This window comes from Bos mutus, chromosome 9, assembly GCF_027580195.1.
Source record: "Bos mutus isolate GX-2022 chromosome 9, NWIPB_WYAK_1.1, whole genome shotgun sequence".
Taxonomy (NCBI): Eukaryota; Metazoa; Chordata; class Mammalia; order Artiodactyla; family Bovidae; genus Bos; species Bos mutus.
The window spans coordinates 48,271,343-48,296,123 of NC_091625.1; the positions used below are offsets into that span (position 1 = coordinate 48,271,343).

General features: G+C 35.2%; 1 protein-coding gene across 5 annotated transcripts in view; it reads right to left on the reverse strand.

The window, feature by feature from the left end:
• Positions 1 to 24,781, reverse strand: part of GRIK2 (glutamate ionotropic receptor kainate type subunit 2) — a 739,106-nt gene that overhangs the window by 265,935 nt on the left and 448,390 nt on the right. For all 5 annotated transcript variants that reach the window (XM_070377125.1, XM_070377124.1, XM_070377121.1 and 2 more), the window contains exons 7-8: positions 4,232 to 4,375; positions 301 to 408 (exon numbers count right to left, since the gene is read on the reverse strand). In XM_070377125.1, the coding sequence (XP_070233226.1) occupies positions 301 to 408; positions 4,232 to 4,375 (252 nt within the window). The remainder of the gene's footprint in view (positions 1 to 300; positions 409 to 4,231; positions 4,376 to 24,781) is intronic.

Consider the following 24,781-nt stretch of genomic DNA (forward strand, 5'->3'; position numbering starts at 1 on the left):
AATTAGGATTATATTAATACATTAATATACCTTACATTAAATGAAGATTACATACATTATATGCAAAGAATCAGAAAAACCTGATGAGAAAATAAAAACATAAAATATCTTAAAAGACATCTTTATCCTTGAGTTCTAATTGCCAATTATTATGTCTAATGTAATGAATTGAGAACACATTTCTTAGAGTCACTGAATAAATTTAAAAGTCAATGAAATGTGGCAATAGGAAATATTTACTTCTTCATTAGGATATGTTTATTTAATAATTAAAGTAAATAAACTGAATGTTTCAAGTACCTTTTCCAGACCTTCTTCCTTGAGGCTGATCACATCCAAATCAAAATCTGTTCGCAAGCCATTGGTTTTGTTGAAAGTGATTCTGCCTGTGAGGCCTTCCCAATGTGCCTGTGGGGAAAACCAACAAACAAACAAAAACCATAGATTATTAAATATGTAAAGGATGAGAAGATAAACCGTTTTTGTACAAGGAAAAAGAAACACTATTTTTGTTACTTCTCATAAATTTACATTGCTGTCCATTTTTAGTATTTAACATTTTATTCTCTTCTGAACTTCGAAGGATGTTTTTTCCAAATATGCTATCCAAGTCCCAGGGAAAATTTATTGTAAATTTTTCATTTTAAATACTGCATTTGCCAGGTATAACCTTCCTTTATGAGAAACTTGTGGCTTATGTTTTAAATAGCAAAGCTCTTTCAGCAAAGTAAGAACTTAAAATAGTAAATATCTCACTGGGGATTACAACTAGAAATACTATTATAAAATACCACTCCTAACATCAAACTAATACAAAATAAATATTTTATTACAATTAAAGAAACTGAATCTAGGATACATTTTGTTACATTACTTCAATCATACACTTTATACTTAGAATAATTAACATTGCTTTATTTTACGCTGTGTGCTATTTGTGCTTCATTGACTATGCCAAAGCTTTTGACTGTGTAGATCACAATAAACTGTGGGAAGTTCTGAAAGAGATGGGAATACCAGACCACCTGACCTGCCTCTTGAGAAATCTGTATGCAGGTCAGGAAGCAACAGTTAGAACTGGACATGGAACAACAGACTGGTTCCAAATAGGAAAAGGAGTACGTCAAGGCTGTATATTGTCACCCTGCTTATTTAACTTCTATGCAGAGTACATCATGAGAAATGCTGGACTGGAAGAAGCACAAGCTGGAATCAAGATTGCCGAGAGAAATATCAATCACCTCAGATATGCAGATGACACCACCCTTATGGCAGAAAGTGAAGAGGAACTAAAAAGCCTCTTGATGAAAGTGAAAGTGGACAGTGAAAAAGTTGGCTTAAAGCTCAACATTCAGAAAACAAAGATCATTGCATCTGGTCCCATCACCTCATGGGAAGTGAAAACAGTGTCAGACTTTATTTTTCTGGGCTCTAAAATCACTGCAGATGGTGACTGCAGCCATGAAATTAAAAGACGCTTACTCCTTGGAAGGAAAGTTATGTCCAACCTAGATAGCATATTCAAAAGCAGAGACATTACTTTGCCAACAAAGGTTCGTCTAGTCAAGGCTATGGTTTTTCCAGTGGTCATGTATGGATGTGAGAGTTGGACTGTGAAGAAGGCTGAGCGCCGAAGAATTGATGCTTTTGAACTGTGGTGTTGGAGAAGACTCTTGAGAGTCCCTTGGACTGCAAGGAGATCCAACCAGTCCATTCTGAAGGAGATCAGCCCTGGGATTTCTTTGGAAGGAATGATGCTAAAGCTGAAACTCCAGTGCTTTGGCCACCTCTTGTGAAGAGTTGACTCATTGGAAAAGACTCTGATGCTGGGAGGGATTGGGGGCAGGAGGAGAAGGGGACGACAGAGGATGAGATGGCTGGATGGCATCACTGACTCGATGGACGTGAGTCTGAGTGAACTCCGGGAGTTGGTGATGGACAGGGAGGCCTGGTGTGCTGCGATTCATGGGGTCGCAAAGAGTTGGACACGACTGAGCGACTGAACTGAACTGAACTGATACTGGGAGAAATGTATCGAAATTACTTCACATCAATGTACACTTCCTATAGGAGCATTTCTTCAGGTAGAAAGAGGTGAGAATATAATAATCTAGATACACAATGGACTATCCCTCAAGAGTGAGCAAATATCTAGGTTTTTTAATACAAAAAGATTTCTCATTCTGCTGGCTATATAGCCAAATTAGATGTTATATATGTTATTTGCAAATAGCTTGGAAAAATAGTTACATGTGAAAATTTTAAATAATGTAACATATACTCATAATTATGTTTGAATATATACTGAGACTCAAAACAGGTAAAACCCAGTAGATAAAGGGTAACATTTCAAAAAGTATTACAAATGTATATAATTATTACTATATTTCTAAGCTCCCTGTGTTCCTTGGATACTTATGTGTAGAAATTCTAAAACAATTTTAGGCTAATAAATTATAAGTAAATTTTTTAAAAAACTATAGTAGATATCTCAGTGCATATTGCAAAAGGGCATCCTTGAGGTTACCATGTGTCAACAGTTGTCCAGTAAGGAAGGAAAACATTTTGAACTTAATTTTTTCCAAAGAAAATAACTGTGGGCAGTGAACAAAAATCTATAGTAGTATAAAAATAAATGGGATCAAGAAGTACAGAAGTAGAAGTACAGAATAGTCAAAGAAATCTGGGTTAAAGACAGCACAGGGAAATATACATCAAGGAAACTGTGCAACTAATAAAACCAATCACAAATTGAATTCTGAACTTTCCAGCAACCAAAGCAAAGAAGAAAATATGATGAAAATACAAGATACAAGACCCATAATTTAAGACACATCAATTGCCCAGGAGAAACTCAGATTTTCCTGGTACTGAAACCTGACAGAAATCTTTTTGGTCTTCATAAGAGAGACCCTATGTGATTTAGTGGACAAGATCCTCAATAACACCCTACAATGAATACAATAGCGAATTCAGTTTCTTACAGGGCTGTTTGACACATGTCTCAATTGTCAAGTGCTTCATTCAGAAAAAGCTCTTCTTCAGCTAGCCAAACCAATATGCTCTGTTAGCAATCCTCTGAGACTTAGTTTTACACCAGAAGTAAATGCAGAATGTGGAGTAATAAGAGAACAATATGCTGTTACAGGACTATCATTCCACCTATCTCAGAGTTCAGTAATAATTAGACAAGGAACTCATGAATATTCTTTGCCAAGGTCCTGATGATTCTTAATTATGATTCTGTTTGCACTTTTATTTTCATGATAAATAATTTATTCTATGATGAGCTGATGATTTCCTTTAAGCAATAAATGAAAAATCTTATATATGGTAATAACAGCTGTGACTTTGCATAGTGAAGATTAAATATTCATAGTTAACCTTTCATATAAAAACTCATAAATCAAATGTACTTTAATAAAAAATAAAAAACTCCTGCTGTATCAAATAAAAAATATCCTTAACTGACAAAGGTATTTCCTTCATGAGAAGATGAATAGAAAGAATATGTGTGTGAAGTAAATGTGTGAGTTTGCATGTTTGTGTATGACATTTAAAAATTCTCCATTTTTATCCTTACTATGAGCATACGTGGTGTTAAACTGTAATAATTAGAAATGATACATTGCCAAAAAATGGTTATACTATGCAACATGAAGTAAACTTTGGACTTTTATGACTCTATATATTTTGTTTTATGTTAATGCTAATACAATTAAAATAACTAGATGTTATACTTAGCAACCATAGCTCTATAAAGTAATTCTTGAAAATGTACAAATTGGGTGTAATTTAGTGTAGTGCAAAGGGCATTCAAGTTAAAAATTCATTGCATATTTTGTGAGCTATGCTATAAATATTCTTTAAATATCTATTTTTCCACATAAATGAAAAGTAACACAATTGGATATGACTGAGCAACACAACAACAACATACATAAAGATTCCGAAAGGTGAGGGGCAAAAATGTCATAAATCATATGTCACTGGTTCTCATCTGTACACACAATCATAGATATTTTGTAGAACTTCATTTATTTATCATGGAATTTTTCCCTTTCTTCCATATTATTTAGTAAAAATGCTAATTTTGCTTGTATGGGAAAAATAAGAAAGTTTAATTTAAAAGATACAAGTAAAAGATTACCTGTGAGGGAAACTGTAATAATCTCAATTCATTCAACTTGAGGACAAGTGAGACAGAGCAGAGGTACTTCTCCTGACTCACCTCTTTAATTAGGCTCATGAAGCGGGTCCCAAAGCGCCAGGGTTTGTGTCGATTGCACTGTAAGGAGCTGACTGTCATCTGGGGAAACTGCTGGACGCCCACAGACACCACGTGCACAGCATCATACATGAGAGCAGCATCAGTCTTAAAATGAGACAAAAGGAAAAGCGGCATCAATACATGTGAAACCCAGGATAGGAGGTTTGTAAGTAGAGATAAAGAGCCAGTGAGAGAAATAAATACCCAGTTTTTCTTCATGTAAGGGAGAAAACAATATTTCCACATGCTGTGTTTCTCTTAAAGAAGCTACTGTGATTAGATCCCTTCATGGGCTCCATTAGCACATCTGACCTACCCTCCCTTTCCTGAAGTGATAACAATTTCATATCATCCCACTATCTCTGCTTAAGTAGGAAATGTGTGCAGACATGCATTATTTAATTTTTTGCCCACCCTTTGTCTCTAGCTTTCTTTGTTCCTCTGTACACATGTGTGTGTGTGCGTACATACACAAGGAATGCAAATATGAGCATTTTAATGGTTCCTTAAATTACATATTGTGTATAAAAGTAAATGAGTAAATAATTTCCTTTCATAGAAAGAAACAAGAGATTTGAAGAGATTTACCTAAAAAGCTTAAAGATAAACCCTAATTTTTCCTGCAATTCAGCTTTTCAAAAGGTTCAGTCTCAGAAATGATGATACAGTTTTGAATCTCAATACATGTGTTAATCCCTTTTCAAGAAACTAAGCTTAATCCCCTGTACTGTTTTCTTTTCCCAAAATTTCCATATGAATAAAAGTTCATTTTGGCTTCTCAAGCAAAATGAATATGAATTCTACTGTGTTTGCACCTGCTCAAATGACTGGCCACTTTAGAGGTGAATGATAAAAAATAAACTGTTTATAAGTCATAGCAAACCAGAGGCTCAGTAACTGTCAAGCGCTGTGTTAAATGGCCCCTCACATTGTGTTTGACGGATCTATGCCAGGCTCACTACCTACAGAAGAGAGCCACTCTGACAATGAGGGTAGCAATGAACTTTGGGCCATCTGCTTGGCATGCTTTGGAATAAAAGCATATATTTCCTCTTCTCATTCACACAATTAGTGAGCTGTGAAATGAATTCCAAAATGAATAGGAACCCTGTAGATTATAGCATTTGCCACAATGCAATACGAAATGAGTACACACAGTAGCTTTCATGCAAATGGATCCTCAGGAACTTAACCACATAAAATGGAAGGCGGCTAAAGAGCCCAGTGCAATGACAGAACATAATAATAATACCATTTTATAGTTCATAAATCTTTGGGGAATATAGCTCAGATTCATAACCTTCGTTTGGTAAATACCAGCTGACTACTTTCACACATTGATGGCTGCAGAGTGAAAACTAGAGAAGTGGTGTTGATACAGGCACATATCATGAGCCTGAGGATCAGGCTGATATTTATCTTGGCCTGAGTTAACACTCAGAGGACATATCTCATACACCACACTGGTGGTTATAAAAAAAAGTTAACAAGATATGAAAGATATGTTTGACTTAAAAATAAAATGAATTTTTTAAAAGTCACTATCAACAAATGTATAGAGATATGAACACTTTAAGAGACTACTAGAGAGAAGATAAAGGGCAATTTTGCAAGTTGCACCACAAGGGAATTTTTTAAATATTCATTTCTTTTTTTTAGCCCAGTAATTTCTCTTTCTGGAATTTGCCCTGAGAAAATAAAAGATAAGAACAAAAGCTACACACAGTATTTGTTTTAATAAATAACAAAGAGTATAAATCAATAAATGTTCAAAATAAGGAAACAGAAAATCACAATGATACTTTATGTAAACATTAAAAATCATGTTTTAAAAAATAATCATTTAGATGAGAAACTGCATGTGATATAAAGCTAAGTGTAAAAACAGATTATACAGAACTGTATTTCCAGCATTTGTGTACTTAACATATATGCTATTGAACTTATTTCTCACAATAATAATTTAACAAAAATACTGATATTGTATCCATTTTACAAATGATGAAACCAAGGCTGAGAGATGTTATGTAACTAACAAAGTCATACAACTAAGAAGTCGAGAGGCCCAGATTCAAACAGCCTCATTGGTCATAGAAAGTATTCTTAAACATCATAACAATAAAAAAAATTTAAAGTGAAGAAAATACACTAAAATGATACTACTGATTACTCTTGGGAGATAGCAGTGAATAAAATTTATATTTTTATTGTTTTTCTTTATTTTTTACAGTTTTTTTTTTTTTTTTTTAAGATGGAGGTTTACTAAATACCATTGCAATTATTTCCAAGATGAAACTGTCATAAAATAGCTAAAAGAACACAATCTATGATATTCCTGCTATCCTGCCAGGACTTACTGCCTTATATGATCTTATGTGACCTATTTGAAAATTTTAGAATTAGCAACCTTATCTATTAATGACAACACTAGGAAAGAATTTTACCTAATTAAAAATTTGAAAATGATTTTTGGTACATAATTTCAGCTTCTGGATCATAGTGTATACTAGATGACAATAAAACCATTTAAGATCTGTGATTTTAAATGTAATTACAAAAGGGAAACAATATTTATTAAGCTATAAGGTAAAGATAGGAGAGAAAAATTATAGTTAAAAAGTTGCTGTTTAAATATCTTCTTGAATTTCCAGTTTAAAGTATGTTGATTTATTATAAAATAATAACTTTTATTTATTATATTTATTATTATTTTTATTTAATATTATATTAAATAATAAAAATAAATATAAAATAAAATAAAAATAAAAATAAAAATAAAATTTTATTTAATTTTATTTATTTATTATTATTATATTTATTATAAAATAATAAAAACAGAACTTCTGAAACTACTCTCTATGATATTTTCATCTGCTTAGGGTGCTTTTTTCATCTTTTAAACTAGTTGCTTTATGTGATAATATGGAATTGTTTTCCATTTAGACTTCATATCCTGTCAGACTTAGCTTTACTATCTTCACAAAACTGTACATATGTCAATTCTTTCAACTTTGAAAAATTTTGAGAAAGCTCCAGCTTATCAAAAATGTTTTTCTTATTTTCACAAGAATGCATATATGCTTGACAATTTGCCTTAATTTAGTAACATTAGTAATGTTCATTCAGTATTTACTTTGTGTGAGGCACTTGCCCTAAATCATTGCCTTTAATTCTTATGCCCATCATGCAGTTGGAAATTCACTGATGAATTTAATTCCTGTATAAAATAGGAAGTTAACTCAGAAGACAGTTAAACAACTGGTTTGAAAATCAGAGCATGTAGAGATGGAGCTGGATCTGAATCCAAAAATACTACCCAGAGTTTACATCCTTCTCTCTGGTTTTTGTTCAGTGTTCAACTTTTAGTAAAGGAAAACAATTTAAAGTTTCAAAACATAAGAAATATCAATAAGTACTTGAATACATTTTTATATATAATTTTTGATAAACAGTAAATATTTACATAATGAAAATTCACTATAAAGTAAGGAAATTAGATTGTGGAGAGTTGGTAAATATAAATTCACAAAAAATAAATACAATGATGTATGAGATTGAGTCAATAATAGGTTAGTGAGAAGGTTAGTATTAACCAGGAACGAGGTTGTGAAAGAGGTAGATTTACTCTATACAGTTGCTGCTCAGTAGATTTTCACAAGGCAAAGGTCCAAGACTATCTTTTAAGATCACGCTGAAGAGGCATCTCTACTTCCAACTCTAAACTGTAGAGTTTTATCGAGCTGTTCTGGCTAAGTCTTCCACTCTCTCATATTGACTCTATAATCCTTTGCCTTGACTCTTCTCTAGAGGGAAAATATGAGGAAAGATGGGAGGATTAGAAGAGAACAGGAGAAAAATGAAAGAGATACATGGGTTCATTACTTTGTCAATATCTTAATAATATTACTAACAAGCTACACTGCACACTTACTCTATGCCACACAACTGTCAATTTCTTCACACGTATTTCACGTAGACCCTATATTTTAGTTGATACTACTTTTATCAGAGAAGAGAAAACTGAAGTTTAGCAAGTTTGAAATAATCCTCTCAAGGTCTCATCACCTTGAGAAACAAGACTCAGCCAAAACTTAGCTCTTAGAATGACTCTCCAAAGTATCATAACAAGACTGGCAGAACTAAGACTCAGACAAAGATTTTAAAAACAAGATTCAGACACAGTCCAGTTCTTAAAACCACTGTCCTAACCACCATAACCAATTACCTCCCTTAAACCAGATTCCCACTGAAACTATGACAGGCAATGGAAGGCAAAGTGACAGCAGTGGATCTCATATTTCTGGAGACTCTGCTGAATACCAGAAAATGATGTCCCATAGAACACGTCTCTGAGCTGAGATTCAAACAAAAGTTCATTAATCTTCCAGGTTAATTTTTTTTTCCTTACACATCATAGTACCTCTAAAAAAAACTTCAGCTACATAAACATAAATGTGAATTAACCAAATCTATACAGAGTATGTGTACAATCTGGTTATTAAAATCCATAGGAGGGGGTTAGAAAAAGTTGTAGTTATTTAGATCCTAAACTGCTAAGACAAAAGCTAAGCAGAGAAAAAAATAAATAAATCAGCAAGGAAGAGAAAACAGTTTATCCTATTTTCTCTCTTTCAAGTATAATTGCTGCTGCTGCTGCTGCTGCTAAGTCGCTTCAGTCGTGTCCGACTCTGTGAGACCCCATAGACGGCAGCCCACCAGGCTCCCCCGTCCCTGGGATTCTCCAGGCAAGAACACTGGAGTGGGTTGTCATTTCCTTCTCCAATGCATGAAAGTGAAAAGTGAAAGTGAAGTCGCTCAGTCGTGTCCAACTCTTAGCGACCCCATGGACTGCAGCCTACCAGGCTCCTCCGTCCGTGGGATTTTCCAGGCAAGAGTACTGGAGTGGAGTGCCATTGCCTTCTCCGTCAAGTATAATTACTTGTATATAAATAGATCATACTTATTGTGTGGAAAGTTAGAATATCTGTTCACCCTGGGAATATACCCCAGAAGGAAGTGCAGTCTAGGAAAGTATAGTCAGATCCAAGTGCAGCCCTCCCTATTTCACTACTAGGTCAAGCATCTATCAACAGCTATATGAGCCCTCTTGAGACCCTATCTCAGATTAGACTGGAGTTGGAACTTTTTCTTTCCAAAATAAGTTAGTTAACCTACAAAGCATGTCCATCAGCCAGAAACTTGTTTTGCAAACCTTTAAAACTGTGCATTATAGCCCTACACATTTCAGTAAAACAACAGTGATCTTTTTAAATGGATGGCTTGAAGAGATCACAAGTGCCTTCTCATATATTATAAATATGCATTAACCATCTCCCTAACTTATTGCTGGGTTTATCTTATACCCAGTCTAATTACTTTTAGGCATGGAGTATGTAACGGGGATGCAGGTGGAAGAGTGATGAATGCTAATTTCTATGGTTGAGCTATTGCCACAGAAACCGGTTTAGTCACCCCGTACTTTTTTCATCTATTTCAAGTAGCCTCATGTCTGATGAGACTGTAAAGCATTGAAGGAACAGTGAATGTATGTACGCTTACATTTCTTTTATGCTTGGAAAAAGTCCACTGCATATTTTTAAATAATTGAAAACTCAGAGAGATTAGATGCTCTCAAAATGATAAGAATTACCATTGCTAAATACTTTTGATTTACGATATATGATTGAAACATTTCAAATAGTAAAAACAGGAATATTAATGGATTCCGTGAAAAGCTAAAATATTTCTATGCACTTAAATTTCATTTACAGAAGAATCTGGTACTAAGTGCTAATTACCAAGCATGTCCAGGGGAAGTGCATATGTTATTTCAGTTTCTGATCACTATAATCATCATCATTAAACATTTTCTTTGTAAAGTTCTGGGATAGATGTTCTAGAGTTATAAAAAATTAAAACAAAGCTTTTATTTGCATGAGGGATGAAGCAATTAGTTAGAAATGAGCAGTTTTGAACTATACAGGATCACAGAAGCAAACATCACTGTATTAAATCTCTTCAGTACACTAAATACACTAAAGACTTCTCTTCACAAAAGCTATCAAAGGTATTTACCTTTCTTCCCAGTAGGGAGGCAGCCTTTTGGAATGCTCTGTCCCCTAGGATATAACGCTTTTGGGCATTCCATTGAGTTTTGCCTGGGAGAAGTTGTAAAACAGCATTTTCCAATTTATTTTCTCTATTATGCCAGCAGATTTACATTTATACAAATGTCTTTCTGCTTAAGCACTTTTTACATACTTGGGCTCTTGATCCGGGCTTCAAACACACCCAGTATTGTATTTAATAATTTACATTTAAATGTAACTAAAGAGTGATGTGATACATGATATATATAAAGTATATATATATATATGTATTAGTTACATAAATAATATGTGACTAATACTAAGAATTTTGCCATATCTTGATTATAGTGATACTTATATGAGTGTATCAGATCAGATCAGTAGCTCAGTCGTGTCCGACTCTTTGCGACCCCATGAATCGCAGCACGCCAGGCCTCCCTGTCCATCACCAACTCCCGGAGTTCACTCAGACTCACATCCATCGAGTCAGTGATGCCATCCAGCCATCTCATCCTCTGTTGTCCCCTTCTCCTCCTGCCCCCAATCTGTCCCAGAATCAGAGTCTTTTCCAACGACACACTCTTCCCATGAGGTAGCCAAAGTATTGGAGTTTCAGCTTTAGCATCATTCCTTCCAAAGAACACCCAGGACTGATCTCCTTTAGAATGGACTGGTTGGATATCCTTGCAGTCCAAGGGACTCTCAAGAGTGTTCTCCAACACCACAGTTCAAAGGCATCAGTTCTTCAGTGCTCAGCCTTCTTCACAGTCCAACTCTCACATCCATACATGACCACAGGATATACTTAGGTCAAAACCTATCAAGTTGTACAGCTTAAATATGGCAACTATAATACATTAATTTTACTCTAATACAGCTATTAAAAAACTCATAATGCATTTTTCTGGGAAGACTGTAGATTTCATTTTATTCTATAGATATCTAGAATTCTCACAAATGAAGGATCATTGATCTGTATCTTCTTTCCTTCTTGACAATTCTACTTTTAATAAAATTCTTTACACTTTTCCACATTTTATCTTCCTTTCTAGACACAAACATCTTTTGTATAATAATCACACCTCTCTTCATAAAACTGTGCACAGTATTCCATATATTGCTTCGCCCACGCTTTTTTACTATGGGCATGTATAAAAGGATTTTTCAATAAGTTGATGATTCAACCCAAAAGTTCATTTACACCATAAAAGAATAGGCTTTAGGAAGCTCTGAATAACAATCACACTTTGCCATCTAGCTAGAATGTATTCCCTCCCAGAGGTACAGTGAACCAAATCTGCCAGCAGCTCAAATCTGGGAGGAATGTGAGTGCAGCCTCTGTCCCGTTTCTAAATGAATTTATAGTAACAGCTTCATGAACACATTTATCTTTCCATTAAATAAGTGCAGGCAGGTCCCCTTTGAGATCTGAATACTAGCTGGCAGGTGGCAGATCTATTCTGGAACTCCTGCATCTCAGATTTTGCTCATTTCTAAACTCCCATCTGAAGTATGGTGCACAGCACAGACAGCAGCCTGGTTGGTCTAATACATGGAGTTTAAGTTTATGAATCCTGGCTATTTCATTGTCTTGATCTTTTATCTAAAACAAATAATAAAAAAATACTTAAATCCCCATTTGCCTTGTTTCCTCATTTTATAATTGGAAATGAAAACTGATGATCTGCCATATCTGTCTCTTGTTGGGAAAAAAGTCACTTTTATAAACCAGATAGTTCCAAGAGAACAGTTACAAATATTGATTCTTCTATTAGAAGATGTGACTATTAAGGGTAGTGGAGAAGGGACTAGACTCTGACCTCTGGAGCTCCCTCCCACAATCAACACAGGCCTAAATGAGACAGAGAATCACCCACCCCTCTGAGCAAGGGTGAGGGTCACACATGGAAGGCAGGATGGTGTTCGCTCATTCAGCTGGCACACTGCAGCCAGCGCTCTGCCCGGCACAGAGCAGGTGCACAGTGGCTGGTAACGAAACCGAGGGATGGAAGAAGAAATGCCCTCAGACCCAGTCGGGAGCCAATTGTCAGAGACAATTCTCCCAGTTACATTGCAGCTGCCATTATGCTTACTGTGTTGCCGGCTCTTTGTACTGCTCTGAAACGGAGTTCTTTACCAGCAGCTGCCTGGACTACACAGACGGCATGAGATAATACATTAAAGCAGTTTGCACAATCCCTGGCTCGTGGTGCATAGGCAGGTGTTAGATGATGATGATGACGATCGCCAGAAGAGCGGTAATCTCATCAAGATGGATCCTATCCAGAACAAGGAGCCGGTTTAGAAAGTAGAATGTTTCAACCCTTCTGCACCCACTGTTAGCCTAAATGAGGGAACAGGCCTCATGCTGTTCAAGAGAGCAGATCAAGTTCTGGAGGGAGAAGGAGCAGGAAGGAAATTAACACACAACAACATGATCCCTATAAAATGTGGTGTGTACACAATGCCACAATTCAGTGCTCAAAAAAAAAAAAAAAAGTTCCTAAACACACACAATATCTGATAAGTCTGGAATTTAAATATAAGTGGTGAAATATTACAGCATCTTGAATTTTGTTGCTAATTAAAGGACTGCTGTTGGACAGATAATTACCCACCAGCAATGTGAACCTGGACAAATCTGCCTTGCAGTTTTTTCTAGTCTCAGTTTCTTCATCTGTAAAAGGAGGGCAGGAACCAGGGAATTTTCGGGTGCCCTGTAGTTTACATTTGCACTCCTAGAAAAACTCATCTTTTATTTTGATTTTATATTGGCCTTTATAATGCAATCATAATCCTAATTTATCCATCTCCTCCCCATAATTCTTTATGCTTTCTGTACTTTTTCAATAAACTTTAATACTAACATTTCATACACATATATAAATAAGGGAAATCAAAGTTAACTTTTCTTCAATCATTTGTCTGTGTTCATACTCTATCCATTTCCTCCCTGATCCAACAAAATCTGCCAATACTTGTATTATAGTTTCTCTGTTGTTTCAACTTCACTGTTAAAACTTATGCACATTAAACCCAGCTTGGTTTCCTGATACTCTGCAGAGAAAAACTAAAGCCCCTTCTGTTATTCAAAGTCATTTACTAAACTATCCCAGGATTTTATCATGTTTTGTTCCTCTTTACAGTTAGGATATAGATAGATATGCCCGTTCTTCATGTTTTTTAACTAACCAGAATGATGCCTGTATTACAGATTAGTTGAAAAAAAGGAGGTTCCAGAAACTGCATGGTAAACGACCTTTAAAAGGAATATGGATTTTTGTAGTTACCTGTATGGCATTTGGTACCCATGAGGGCTAAAACGGAATAAGAGCTTAAAGGAAATATAAAGAGAAGAAGGGAAAAGAATAGAATGAGTTCAGTATTACAGTCAAATTGATGAGTTAGGAAGAAAATTCAAGTTCAGCAAAGCTTTGAAGATTAAGAAAAGGAAACAGTATTGGATGATAGTGCTGCTGGGATTCAGGTAAAAAAAAAAAAAGGCCTGGTCTAGGATTAGTGCAATGAGTAATTAATGGATCTGTTTGTTTGGTGTTCCTGTAAATTTGTGAATTTAAATAAGTGTCTATGTTTTCTCAAACCAATACTCTCTGTCTTAGGCTTTAAAAGCTACCCCAAAAACTGTGGCAGCAATTTCACCTATTTTGAATAGGCAATCTAAGTGTTAATTTTGAGAGTAAGAGTTTTCGTTGGCTCTTAATGTTTCCATTACAAAATTTTCTATTATACAATTTCAATCTTGCAAGAACTCTTGCCGGATGCAGTTTCTTTAATAACAGTCAACAAGATAATTTTACAAAACAACATTATTTCTCTGTAAGCTTTTATATCTTTATAAGGTACGAAATTCAGTCCATGGAATTTTAACGTTAGAATTCCGAAAGCTTTAGATGACTACTTTGCATTCTTTCCAAGAATTATATATATCCATCTCAAATATTTTCTATATAATTTTCTTTCTTTCCTACACATATCTTTAAAATGCACCATTTCCCAAGCAGAAAATCCTATTTGTTTTTACTGCCACACTCTCTAAAGTACTTTAAACATTTATATACAAATTCCAAGATGTTTAGATGTTTCTCAAATACCATGTAGAGAAACTTTTCATTTTTTGAATATAAATGATTAACAAACAGCTGTGAAGCAGGTTAGAAAATGCCAACAGGTTTTCAATTAAAAGTTTCATTTAACTAATGTAATTATTCTTACCTAATTAAATTTTTCCACTAAGATCAGTCCATTGAGATATCTCATTCTCTTTTAAAATGTTCCACGAAGCTCTTACTAGCGCCCATGAACCACACTGTATTGATGGGATTCTTAATGAACTCTCTAGCAACAATGCACTGGCCTTAATAATTTAGGTCCTGTTAAATCGTGTCTGCTTCTTTACTACATTTGGAACTGCTACTGATCTAGAAAAGAGTCAATATCAAGGGGAAGTATTCTCTGCACTTCCAGCATATGTCCAGTACATCCAATTATCCTGATATTTGGAGCTCAAATTAGCTTCTTACATTAAAAAATTTATATTCCTCAATATTGTTTATATTTACTTTTCTCAATGTAATGAATTAAAATTGATTTTATACTGTTAACAGACTGATTCTTTCTAATTTGAGACCCAAGACTACGCAAACCAAAAATATACCAGAAATTTGAGTTCATGTAAATACTAGTTCCAAATGCCTACAAAAATTGAGAACCTGATACTTTATATATTATTTACCCAAACCAAAAATTAAATGATAGTTAAGATCTATTTTAAGCATGATTTGAAGAATAAAGTTGAAGTTTATATCAATGTGTGTATGTTAGTCGCTCAGTCGTGTTTGACTCTTTGTGACCCCAAGGACTGTAGCCCCCCAGGCTCCTCTGTGCATGGAATTCTCCAGGCAAGAATACTGAAATAGGTACTAATTTGCTTCTCCAGGATATCTTCCTGACCCAGAGACTGAACTTGGGTCTCCTGCATTGCAGGCAAATTCTTTACTATTTGAGCCACCAGGGAAGCCCTTGGTATAGATATTTCTGAATAAATAAAATGATATCCAAATAAATCATACCAATATGTGTCCAAAACAAATTTTATGCTCTTCTTGTGAGTCTAGCTTTTTACATTATGCTCTGTATATAAAATTGTAATAGTAAATTCTCATAGGGGCTTCCCTGGTGGCTCAGTGGTAAAGTCTTCTCATAGAAATGTGAAAAAAAAGTAAAGTTTCACAGAAATTTAATGGGACTTACAGCTTTAGCTTTGTAATGTATTAGTCCCTATTGTAAATCATGCAATCTTTCTTAGCTTCATTTTTTTCATCTTTAAAATAAGTAGAATAATGATGTATCTCACATTATAAGGATCAAATTAGATAAATTTAGAAAAGTGAGAACTATAAAGATTTTAAACGTGTCATAATTACAGAGTGGGGTAAGTGAGAATCTCAAGAATGTTAACACTAGTAACATCAATTTAGAGTAGGATTCAGTCTTTGAGGAAAAAAAATAATAAATTGATTTGCATGTTCACATTTCAGTGTACCTTAGATCTTAACGTGAAGATTTCCTATCTCTTCACTACTTTTAATAACCTGGTTGATTCCTACTCTAAAAGTGCATTGATTTAACTAATTATTGTTTTTTTTTTTGCCAAGAGGAAATGTCTTTGCTTGCCCACTCTTGGGTCTCATGAATATCCCTTTTCCCATATAAGCATATGCTTTTGCAATTACATTTTTTAATTTAATTTGTCTTTATGTGATTTTTAGTTTGATTCACTCATTCAACATTTATAAATATTATTGTGTGATTAACATCAAACACAATTATGAGTTTGGATAATAAGACTGAGAGGTCAATTATTTAGACAAACAAATCAACATTCTTAATATACTGCCCCATGGTGGGTAAAGGAGAGGTATCTGATTTTGTCTGGAGCAATGCCTATCTATTGATATGTTAGAAAATAGGTATTGTATGAAAGATTTTCCTATTAGCACTTACAGCTTCAACAAACAAAAGGAGTGGAGAAAAGCTTAGAAAGCAGAAGTTGGAAAGGATAGTAGGATCAAGGGAAAAAGTCAAACCAGAATTCTCACTAGTTTTTTTTTTTTTTAATATTATTTGTTGTTGTTTAGTTGCTATGTTGTATCTGACTCTTGCGACCCTATGGACTGTAGCCTACCAGGTACTCTGTCCATGGGATTTCCCAGGAAAGAATACTGGAGTTGGTTTCTTTCTCCAGGAGATCTTCCCAACCCAGGGATCGAATCCACATCTTCTGCACTGCAGACAGATTCTTTACCCCTGAGCCATTGAGAAGTCCTTTTTAAGATTATACTTTGTTCATATCCTGGGATTCCTAACATCTCCTTTCAAGACAATTAAAATATGCTTGTACTTTAATGAAATAGATATTAAAGAGTTCTCCTAAAGTTGAGTCGTTATATATCAGTTCATTTTATAACTGATCTAAACAGGAGATTGAAAGAATAGAGAATGGAACTCGGAAGACCAAGAATATGATTTTATTAAAATAATGTAACTATGTTGATGGGATTCTATTGTTATGCATTCTCAGCATCTCTTCCTATTACAGCAGAATATTTTTCCCCTCCCAGTTTTTCCGTGACCCAGTCTCCTAGCCCTATGCACTATAGGCCTTACTGATAATTACCACTGCTTCAGGCATGGCCAAGTTAAATCCAGGCCTTTTGTGGGAACCATCGGGAAAGAAACACAGTCCTCCTCCTGAAGCTCTGTCCCTGTGTTTGAACTTTCATGGAGCCTCTGCACCCTCTGTCTGAGAACGGAACCAATGCAAATGAATAAGGGGGAGTGATGGAGATTAGCTTGTTTATGACTTTATGACCTGGAACCAACTGGATTCAACTGTATCTGAGGACAGATTATCTTGTACTTCTGAGCTAGAGATTCAACATGCTTTCCTTTTGCTATTAACTAATTTTCAGGGAATTTTAGGCAATCAGAATTGAAAGAATCTTGAATAATGAAGGTCTAGGCTTTGGTTTCCTCAAGGCAAAATGTGATTACTACTTCTATCTACTCACAGCGTTGGGATATAAATTTAGAAAAATAGGAAGATATATGCAAAAGAGGCCATATGTAATATTACAGATGCAAATACTAGAAAATGTAATAATCATGTTAAATAAATACACCAAATGTATAATTACTATCTTCTATTAATAATTCTTAATGCTTTGTAGAGAAACATTTAATATAGTAGGAAATTTGGGGGTAACTACTAAGATATCTACAGTATTGGGAATTGGTTACACTAATAAAAACACAAAATGGAGCAACTGTAAGATGTATACACTCTGCCTGCCAAAATTTGTCTCAGTCATTACCATTCCTACTGTGAATTATACAGGTTCAGGGACAATCAGAATGTGAACTGAAGCAAAAAACTTTAATGGTACACTGCTGAGAACATTATTAAGAAGGAAATCATAGAGGACTCTAAACCAAATGTAAACTAACCCTCTGCAATGCCCTTTTAGTCAGTAGGTTAATAGACTGACATCAAAATTGGAAATGACCGATTAAACTGTATCAGTTAACTCTTGACATTTATACTTTTGAGTTTTATACTTGATGAAACAAATTATAAATCACAAACCTGGACATAAAATACTTTCATTACAACCTTTTTCTGTGTATGCTGAATCCTATGCCATTCAGGAAATTAATTCAAAGTAGACAAAGAGCAAGAGGTGAAGGTGATATCACTCTACTCAGAAGACAGTTTGATAAACTTCACCTGATGGATTTTACAACTGAATAATGGCAGCCAAAGTAAGACTAGAGGGTGAGAGGCAGAGACTCAGAGGAAAACCAGAAGTAACAACATTTCCACAGAGAAATTAGCCGCAAAAGGATGCTACAAATGTCTTATAAGGCATAAAAAATGATCATCTGAAGAAACAAAAAGAAATTTAAGAAGTGATGAGGCAGTAAAAAAAGAATAGCCTAAGCATTCTGAAAATAAAAGAGCTTAAAATGGTTTTCCTTCTTAGTTGAAAGAGAAACTTGATAAATTTGTGAGGAAAAAATTTAAATAAAAAGACATTCCATATTTAACTTTCTCCTTGAGCTTAGCTCATTTATAGGAGTTCTATAAAGCATGCATTGACTCAAAACTCACTGTCGGCATCTGAGTAAGTACAGTGAGGCTCAGTGCAAGGCTGTTAACCACTGAGTAGGCTCCTGTGTTTCCGGAGTTCATAGCATCAGATAATATTTCTTCTGCTCCTTTGCAATCCTAACCCCGAGTCCCTCCGTCCCTCTCTTCCCCAAATGTATATCCTTCAGGGCCTTCTCTTTTCTTTCTCACCTTGTAAATACAAGCCACCTAATGAATACCCACAGATACTTTGAATGAATACCCACAGATATTTTGAAGGGAAAATTACTGCAATTATAAATATAATTCTATGTTAAATGTTGAACAGAATTTGACAGACTTTTTTATAATTAGATATTTGCAACTACTTTTGTTCTCAAGGAAACCAATACAAAGGTATTATACACATCATCATGCAAAACAGAAGAATAAAATTTACTTTATTTCTTTATTCTTTGAAATTAGGTGAAGCACAAGGACAATCCTTGACCAGAATGTAAAAGAGAGAAATTTACTATAGATATGAAAAAACTGGGTAATAAGCATATCTGTTATGACATTGGCATACTATGTCGATTTTTAACTATATCCCATGAACGATGTTTTGCCTTTTTAAGTTAGAAAGTAAATACTTCACAAAGAAGTTATTTAATTACTTTCTACAACTCCTACCATATGGCATTGTGTAGGCACTTTTCAGATATGATTTAACTTAATTTTCTTTAACAAGCTAATGGTGTGGGTAAAAGATTCTGAAGAGTTGAGGCTTAAATCATCCAGTAAGGGGCACACTTGAGAGATTCTGCTTTTCTGAAGCCATGATACATTATGACAACATCAATTGTGGCTATTTATAGCAGTGGCTAGAGAACACAAGTTAACATCTATTTTAGAGACTAGCTCCACTCCTCTTAAGCTAATGCAGTGTGCTCTATGAAACAAAGATCACTGAAAAGATAGCTTTTATCCAAAGCTTTTCATCATTGAAAAGTCAGCTTTCATTTCTTGATGACATGAAGTTATTTTTTTCAATCCAGAGGTGAGAAAGAGTCAGTAAAATTTCTAGGTAAGAAAAAAATCACAATTTCCTCATGAGACATAGGTGCATAAAGATGTGCTAGTACCTATAGTTGAGTGCTAGAAAAAACAGTTAATACTATTCCGGAAAACAATCTGGAAATCAGTGTCAAGCATAAACTGGGACATTACAATTTCTCTTTGGAAATTTTACTCCACTGAACAACAATACAAGATCACACAGATGTATATACAAATACATGCATAACACACGGTTTATACTTTTTTTTTTTAATATAGCAGCCTGAATTTCAAAGCTAAGAAATTAATGTTATATAACTGAATATTGTAAAACTATTAAATTATTATCTAGAGCTATATGTATTGACATTTAAGTATAGATGTTAAAATTTAGATATCCATGCTATAAAATAATATATTCCTCTTGTAATGGATTATAGCATATAGCCTTACATTCAGTAAAACAATTTAGAGTCTGCCATCCATGCTCCAAACTTTGAGGTAATTATTCTCAATACCATTGATGTATAAACACAAACCCACATATTGCACTTATTTCTATTGTTTTAATCAAAAGTGGAATAGTCTCAAGTTTCTTTAAAAAGAAAAGAAAAAAAACAAAGCTAAGAATATACCCTTCCAAGTTAGTGTTAGGTTCTGCCTTATCATTTTCAGCTACTGAATAAATTTCAATTATGGATACTCTTAAGATATAAATTGTTTAAGCATAGAAAAATATAGGTTATACCTCTCATAAGGCACAGTTGTACTCATGCATGATAGTGGATAATTATGTGTTGTGCCTATAAACAGCAGAATTTTAGGCATATTTTACTTTATTGTACGTTGCAGATACCATGCTCTTTATACATTGGAGGTTTGCGGCAACCTTGTATCCAGAAAGTTTATTGGTGCTATTTTCCAAAAGTATTCACTCGCTTTGTGCCCGTGTTGCATTTACATAATTCTCACAATATTTAAAAGTTTTCCTTATTATTACTTGCTATGATAATCTGCAAAAAGATTAAAATCTTCAGTTTGCTGAAGATTCAGATAATGGTTACTATATTTTAGCAATTAAGTGTATTTTGATTAAGGTTGTGCCTTGTATTTTTAGACATAATGCTATTGCACACTTAATAGACTATAGTATAGTAGAAACATAACTTTTATATGTACTGGAAAATTTTTAAATTCCTATAACTTTTCTTTAACAGTGGTCTGGAACTGAACTTGCAATAACTTTAAGGTATGATTTACTGAAACAAATTCAAATTTTATGTTTTTATTAACAGTAGCATGTTTAATGAACTTATTTACAAAACAGAAATACAGTCACAGATATAGAAAACAAATACATGGTTACCAAGGAAAGTGGGGGGTGGGGAGGGATACACTGGGAGATTGGGATTGACATACACACACTACTATGTCTAAAATGGATAACTAACAAGGACCTGTGGTATAGTACAGGAACAACACTATTAGGTACACTGTAATGATGCTTTCGAACTGTGGTGTTGGAGAAGACTCTTGAGAGTCCCTGGGACTGCACGGAGATCCAACCAGTGCATTCTGAAGGAGATCAACCCTGGGATTTCTTTGGAAGGAATGATGCTAAAGCTGAAACTCCAGTCCTTTGGCCACCTCATGAGAAGAGTTGACTCATTGGAAAAGACTCTGATGCTGGGAGAGATCGGGGGCAGGAGGAGAAGGGGATGACAGAGGATGAGATGGCTGCATGGCATCACTGACTCGATGGACGTGAGTCTGAGTGAACTCTGGGAGATGGTGATGGACAGGGAGGCCTGGCGTGCTGCGATTCATGGGGTTGCAAAGAGTCGGACACGACTGAGTGACTGAACTGAACTGAACTGAACTGAATGACTTACGTGGGAAAAGAATTTTAAGAGTGGATATACGTATATTTATAACTGATTCACTTTGCTATACAGCAGAAACTAACACAACATTTTAAATCAACTACACTCCAATAATTATCTTTTTTAAAGCGTATTTTCTTCTGAATTCTAGGTAACTCACTGTTTACACGAGCCACTTCTAATTTCCCTAACGTTTTCCACTACAGATTTTTCATCTTCATGCATGTAAACTCAACCAAAAGTAAAGGTCAGGCCCCAAGACTGTCAGGTGAGAGCTGCCTGGATGACTTGTCATTGTTTTGGACAACTTGCCCGTTTTGGACAACTACAAACAACCGTCAGGCCATCATCTGCATCAGTGGACATAAAGAATTATTTTCTAAATATGGACATCAAAAGGAAAAAGTGATTAATCAAGTCATATCTTAAAGCTTTCCTACAAGCATTGTGCTGTTAATTAACATGGTATCTGCTTCCTGCAAATGAAGCCCCAAGCTATTAAATAAAATTACTGTGGTGCTCCCTAAGTGTGAGGCTCATTTGGAAAAGCACTAATATGCATTTTTTTCTGTCTTGAGCTAAGTGATTAGCAGGCAACTAGCTCTGGAAGATGATACTCCCGGAAGTCATCTGATCTGAAAGACATGCTGTATTTACCTAAAAAACAGTTTGACAATTATATGCCATGACTGCTGCTGCTGCTGCTGCTAAGTCGCTTCAGTCGTGTCCGACTCTGTGTGACCCCATAGACAGCAGCCCACCAGGCTCCCCCGTCCCTGGGATTCTCCAGGCAAGAACACTGGAGTGGGTTGCCATTTCCTTCTCCAATGCATGAAAGTGAAAAGTGAAAGTAAAGTCACTCAGTCATGTCTGACTCTTAGCAACCCCATGGACTGCAGCCTACCAGGCTCCTCCATCCATGGGATTTTCCAGGCAAGCGTACTGGAGTGGGGTGCCATTGTATGACTAGATGTGTTCAAACAAACATAGTAGTTTTATGTATAGCTGACTTTGTTATAAAAAATATTTGAGGTAAGCACAGCCAATCTTTTTCTCCCAATTGAATTTTACATAAATCCAAATGTGCTCATTTATGTCAAATATGAGGGCTTCCCTGGTGGCTCAGATGGTAAAGAATCTGTCTGCAATACAGGAGACCCAGGTTTGATCCCTGGGTCGGGAAAATACCCTGGGGATCAGAATAGCAACCTACTGCAGTATTCTTGCCTGGAAAATTCCATGGATAGAGGAGCCTGGTGGGCTAGAGTCCACAGAATCACAAAGAGTTGGACACAACTGAGTGACTAATACACATACACAATATGTCAAGCATGACTTTGAGGAAGGTTTTAAATATTTCAGGAGCTGTTTAGGACCATTATTTTGATATTATCAATGATATCACATATTGAACCCTAAGATTTATAAAAAATATTCAAGAATAATTATTAAAATTTATAATTAATACTATAGCTATTTGGTCTTAAAATTATCTACTAATATTGATTTTCTCAGTTTTCTCTAAAATCAAGTCCCAAATCAGTGAGCTATCATTTTAAGCATAAGTGGAATAAGTACATAAATTTTACCAGTAAAATGTTGTTTCAATGATGCCAGTCTTTATCATTTCCTTAAAATAAGTGATTTCTTGATATTGAAAATGCTTTACATTTATAAATTAATATTTGGTGACTTATTCCAATCAATGCATCTTGCAAAACAAAGATAGCTTAAAATGTTGTTTTAATCATTTAATTTAAATTTTAATGGAATTAAACTCACATACAACATTTTGAAATTTACCCTCAATATTTGTAATGCAAAAAAATGGATTCCATATAAATGTATTATAGAACCTTTTTGAGAAATCAGACTTCAATAGATGTATAGGAAAACGCAAAATTGATATGTTCCTAATTTCCAAATAAGAGGTCACTTTAATCATTACACACCCAGATTAACTTCATTTAAAGGTAGTACCTGCCATTTCTATAGACTCTGAAGAATGGGTTACAAGATTAATTTCTGTTCCATGGAGAGGAAGCAAGAAGGGCTAATTTCCTAAGAAAACACTTCCTCCCTCAAGGAAAAAAATATCTTGCTTCTGTTTTCATGTGCCTTCTTTCAGCAGTATATGAAGTCTCTACCTCTGGGTTAGGCAGAATAACTCTAAGACTAACCAAAGTAGCTTTTGCAAAGAAGGACGCCAATGCACTTTCTAAAACTGAAACACAGTCTGAAATAGTTGAATCATTCACTCCACTATTCTTCCTAGAAAATATGCCAACTATTAAAATCCAAATGATGTGCCCAGTTCTATTTGTATTTACATAATAGTGCTTCCCTGGTGGCTTAGATGGTAAAGCCTCTGACTGCAATGCGGGACACCCAGGTTTGAGGCCTGGCTCTGTAAGATTCCCTCGAGAAGGAAATGGCAATCCACTCCAGTAGTCTTGCCGGGAAAATTCCAGGGATGGAGGAGCCTAGTAGGCTACAGTCAATAGTGTCACAGAGAGTCGGACACTACTGAGTGAGTTCACTTTGACTTTTACATAATAGGGCATGGTTGTTTAGTTGCTAAGTCACATCTCACCCTTCTGTGACCCATGGACTGTAGCCCACCAGGCTCCTCTGTCCATGGGGTTTCCCAGGAAAGAATACTGGAAGGAGTTGTCCTTTCCTTCTCGAGGGTATCTTCCCAAATCAGGAACTAAACCCATTTCTCCTGCATTGGCAGGTGTATTCCTTACCATTGAGTGACCATGGAAACCCAATAGTACATTAATACAGTCATAACATATTTAGAGTCAGAAGAAAATCAGAGAGGATGGACAGCAATACACACATGCATTTCATAATCAGCTACCCTATGGTAGACAAAGAGAAAAATGAATTAACTCATGAAATACTTAGATGTAGACTTTACCATTGATTGATTATTGAGGAGATGAAAGGAGTGATGACAAGAAGAAAGGAGGTTACAGTAACTCTCAGGTTTATTATTATTGAGGCTAATAGAAGATGATTATGATCAGATCAGATCAGTTGCTCAGTCGTGTCCAACTCTTTGCGACCTCATTAATCGCAGCACGCCAGGCCTCCCTGTCCATCACCAACTCCCGGAGTTCACTCAGACTCACGTCCATTGAGTTGGTGATGCCACCCAGCCATCTCATCCTCTGTTGTCCCCTTCTCCTCTTGCCCCCAATCCCTCCCAGCATCAGAGTCTTTTCCAATGTTTTAGCTCTTCCCATGAGGTGGCCAAAGTACTGGAGTTTCAGCTTTAGCATCATTCCTTCCAAAGAAATCCCAGGGTTGATCTCCTTCAGAA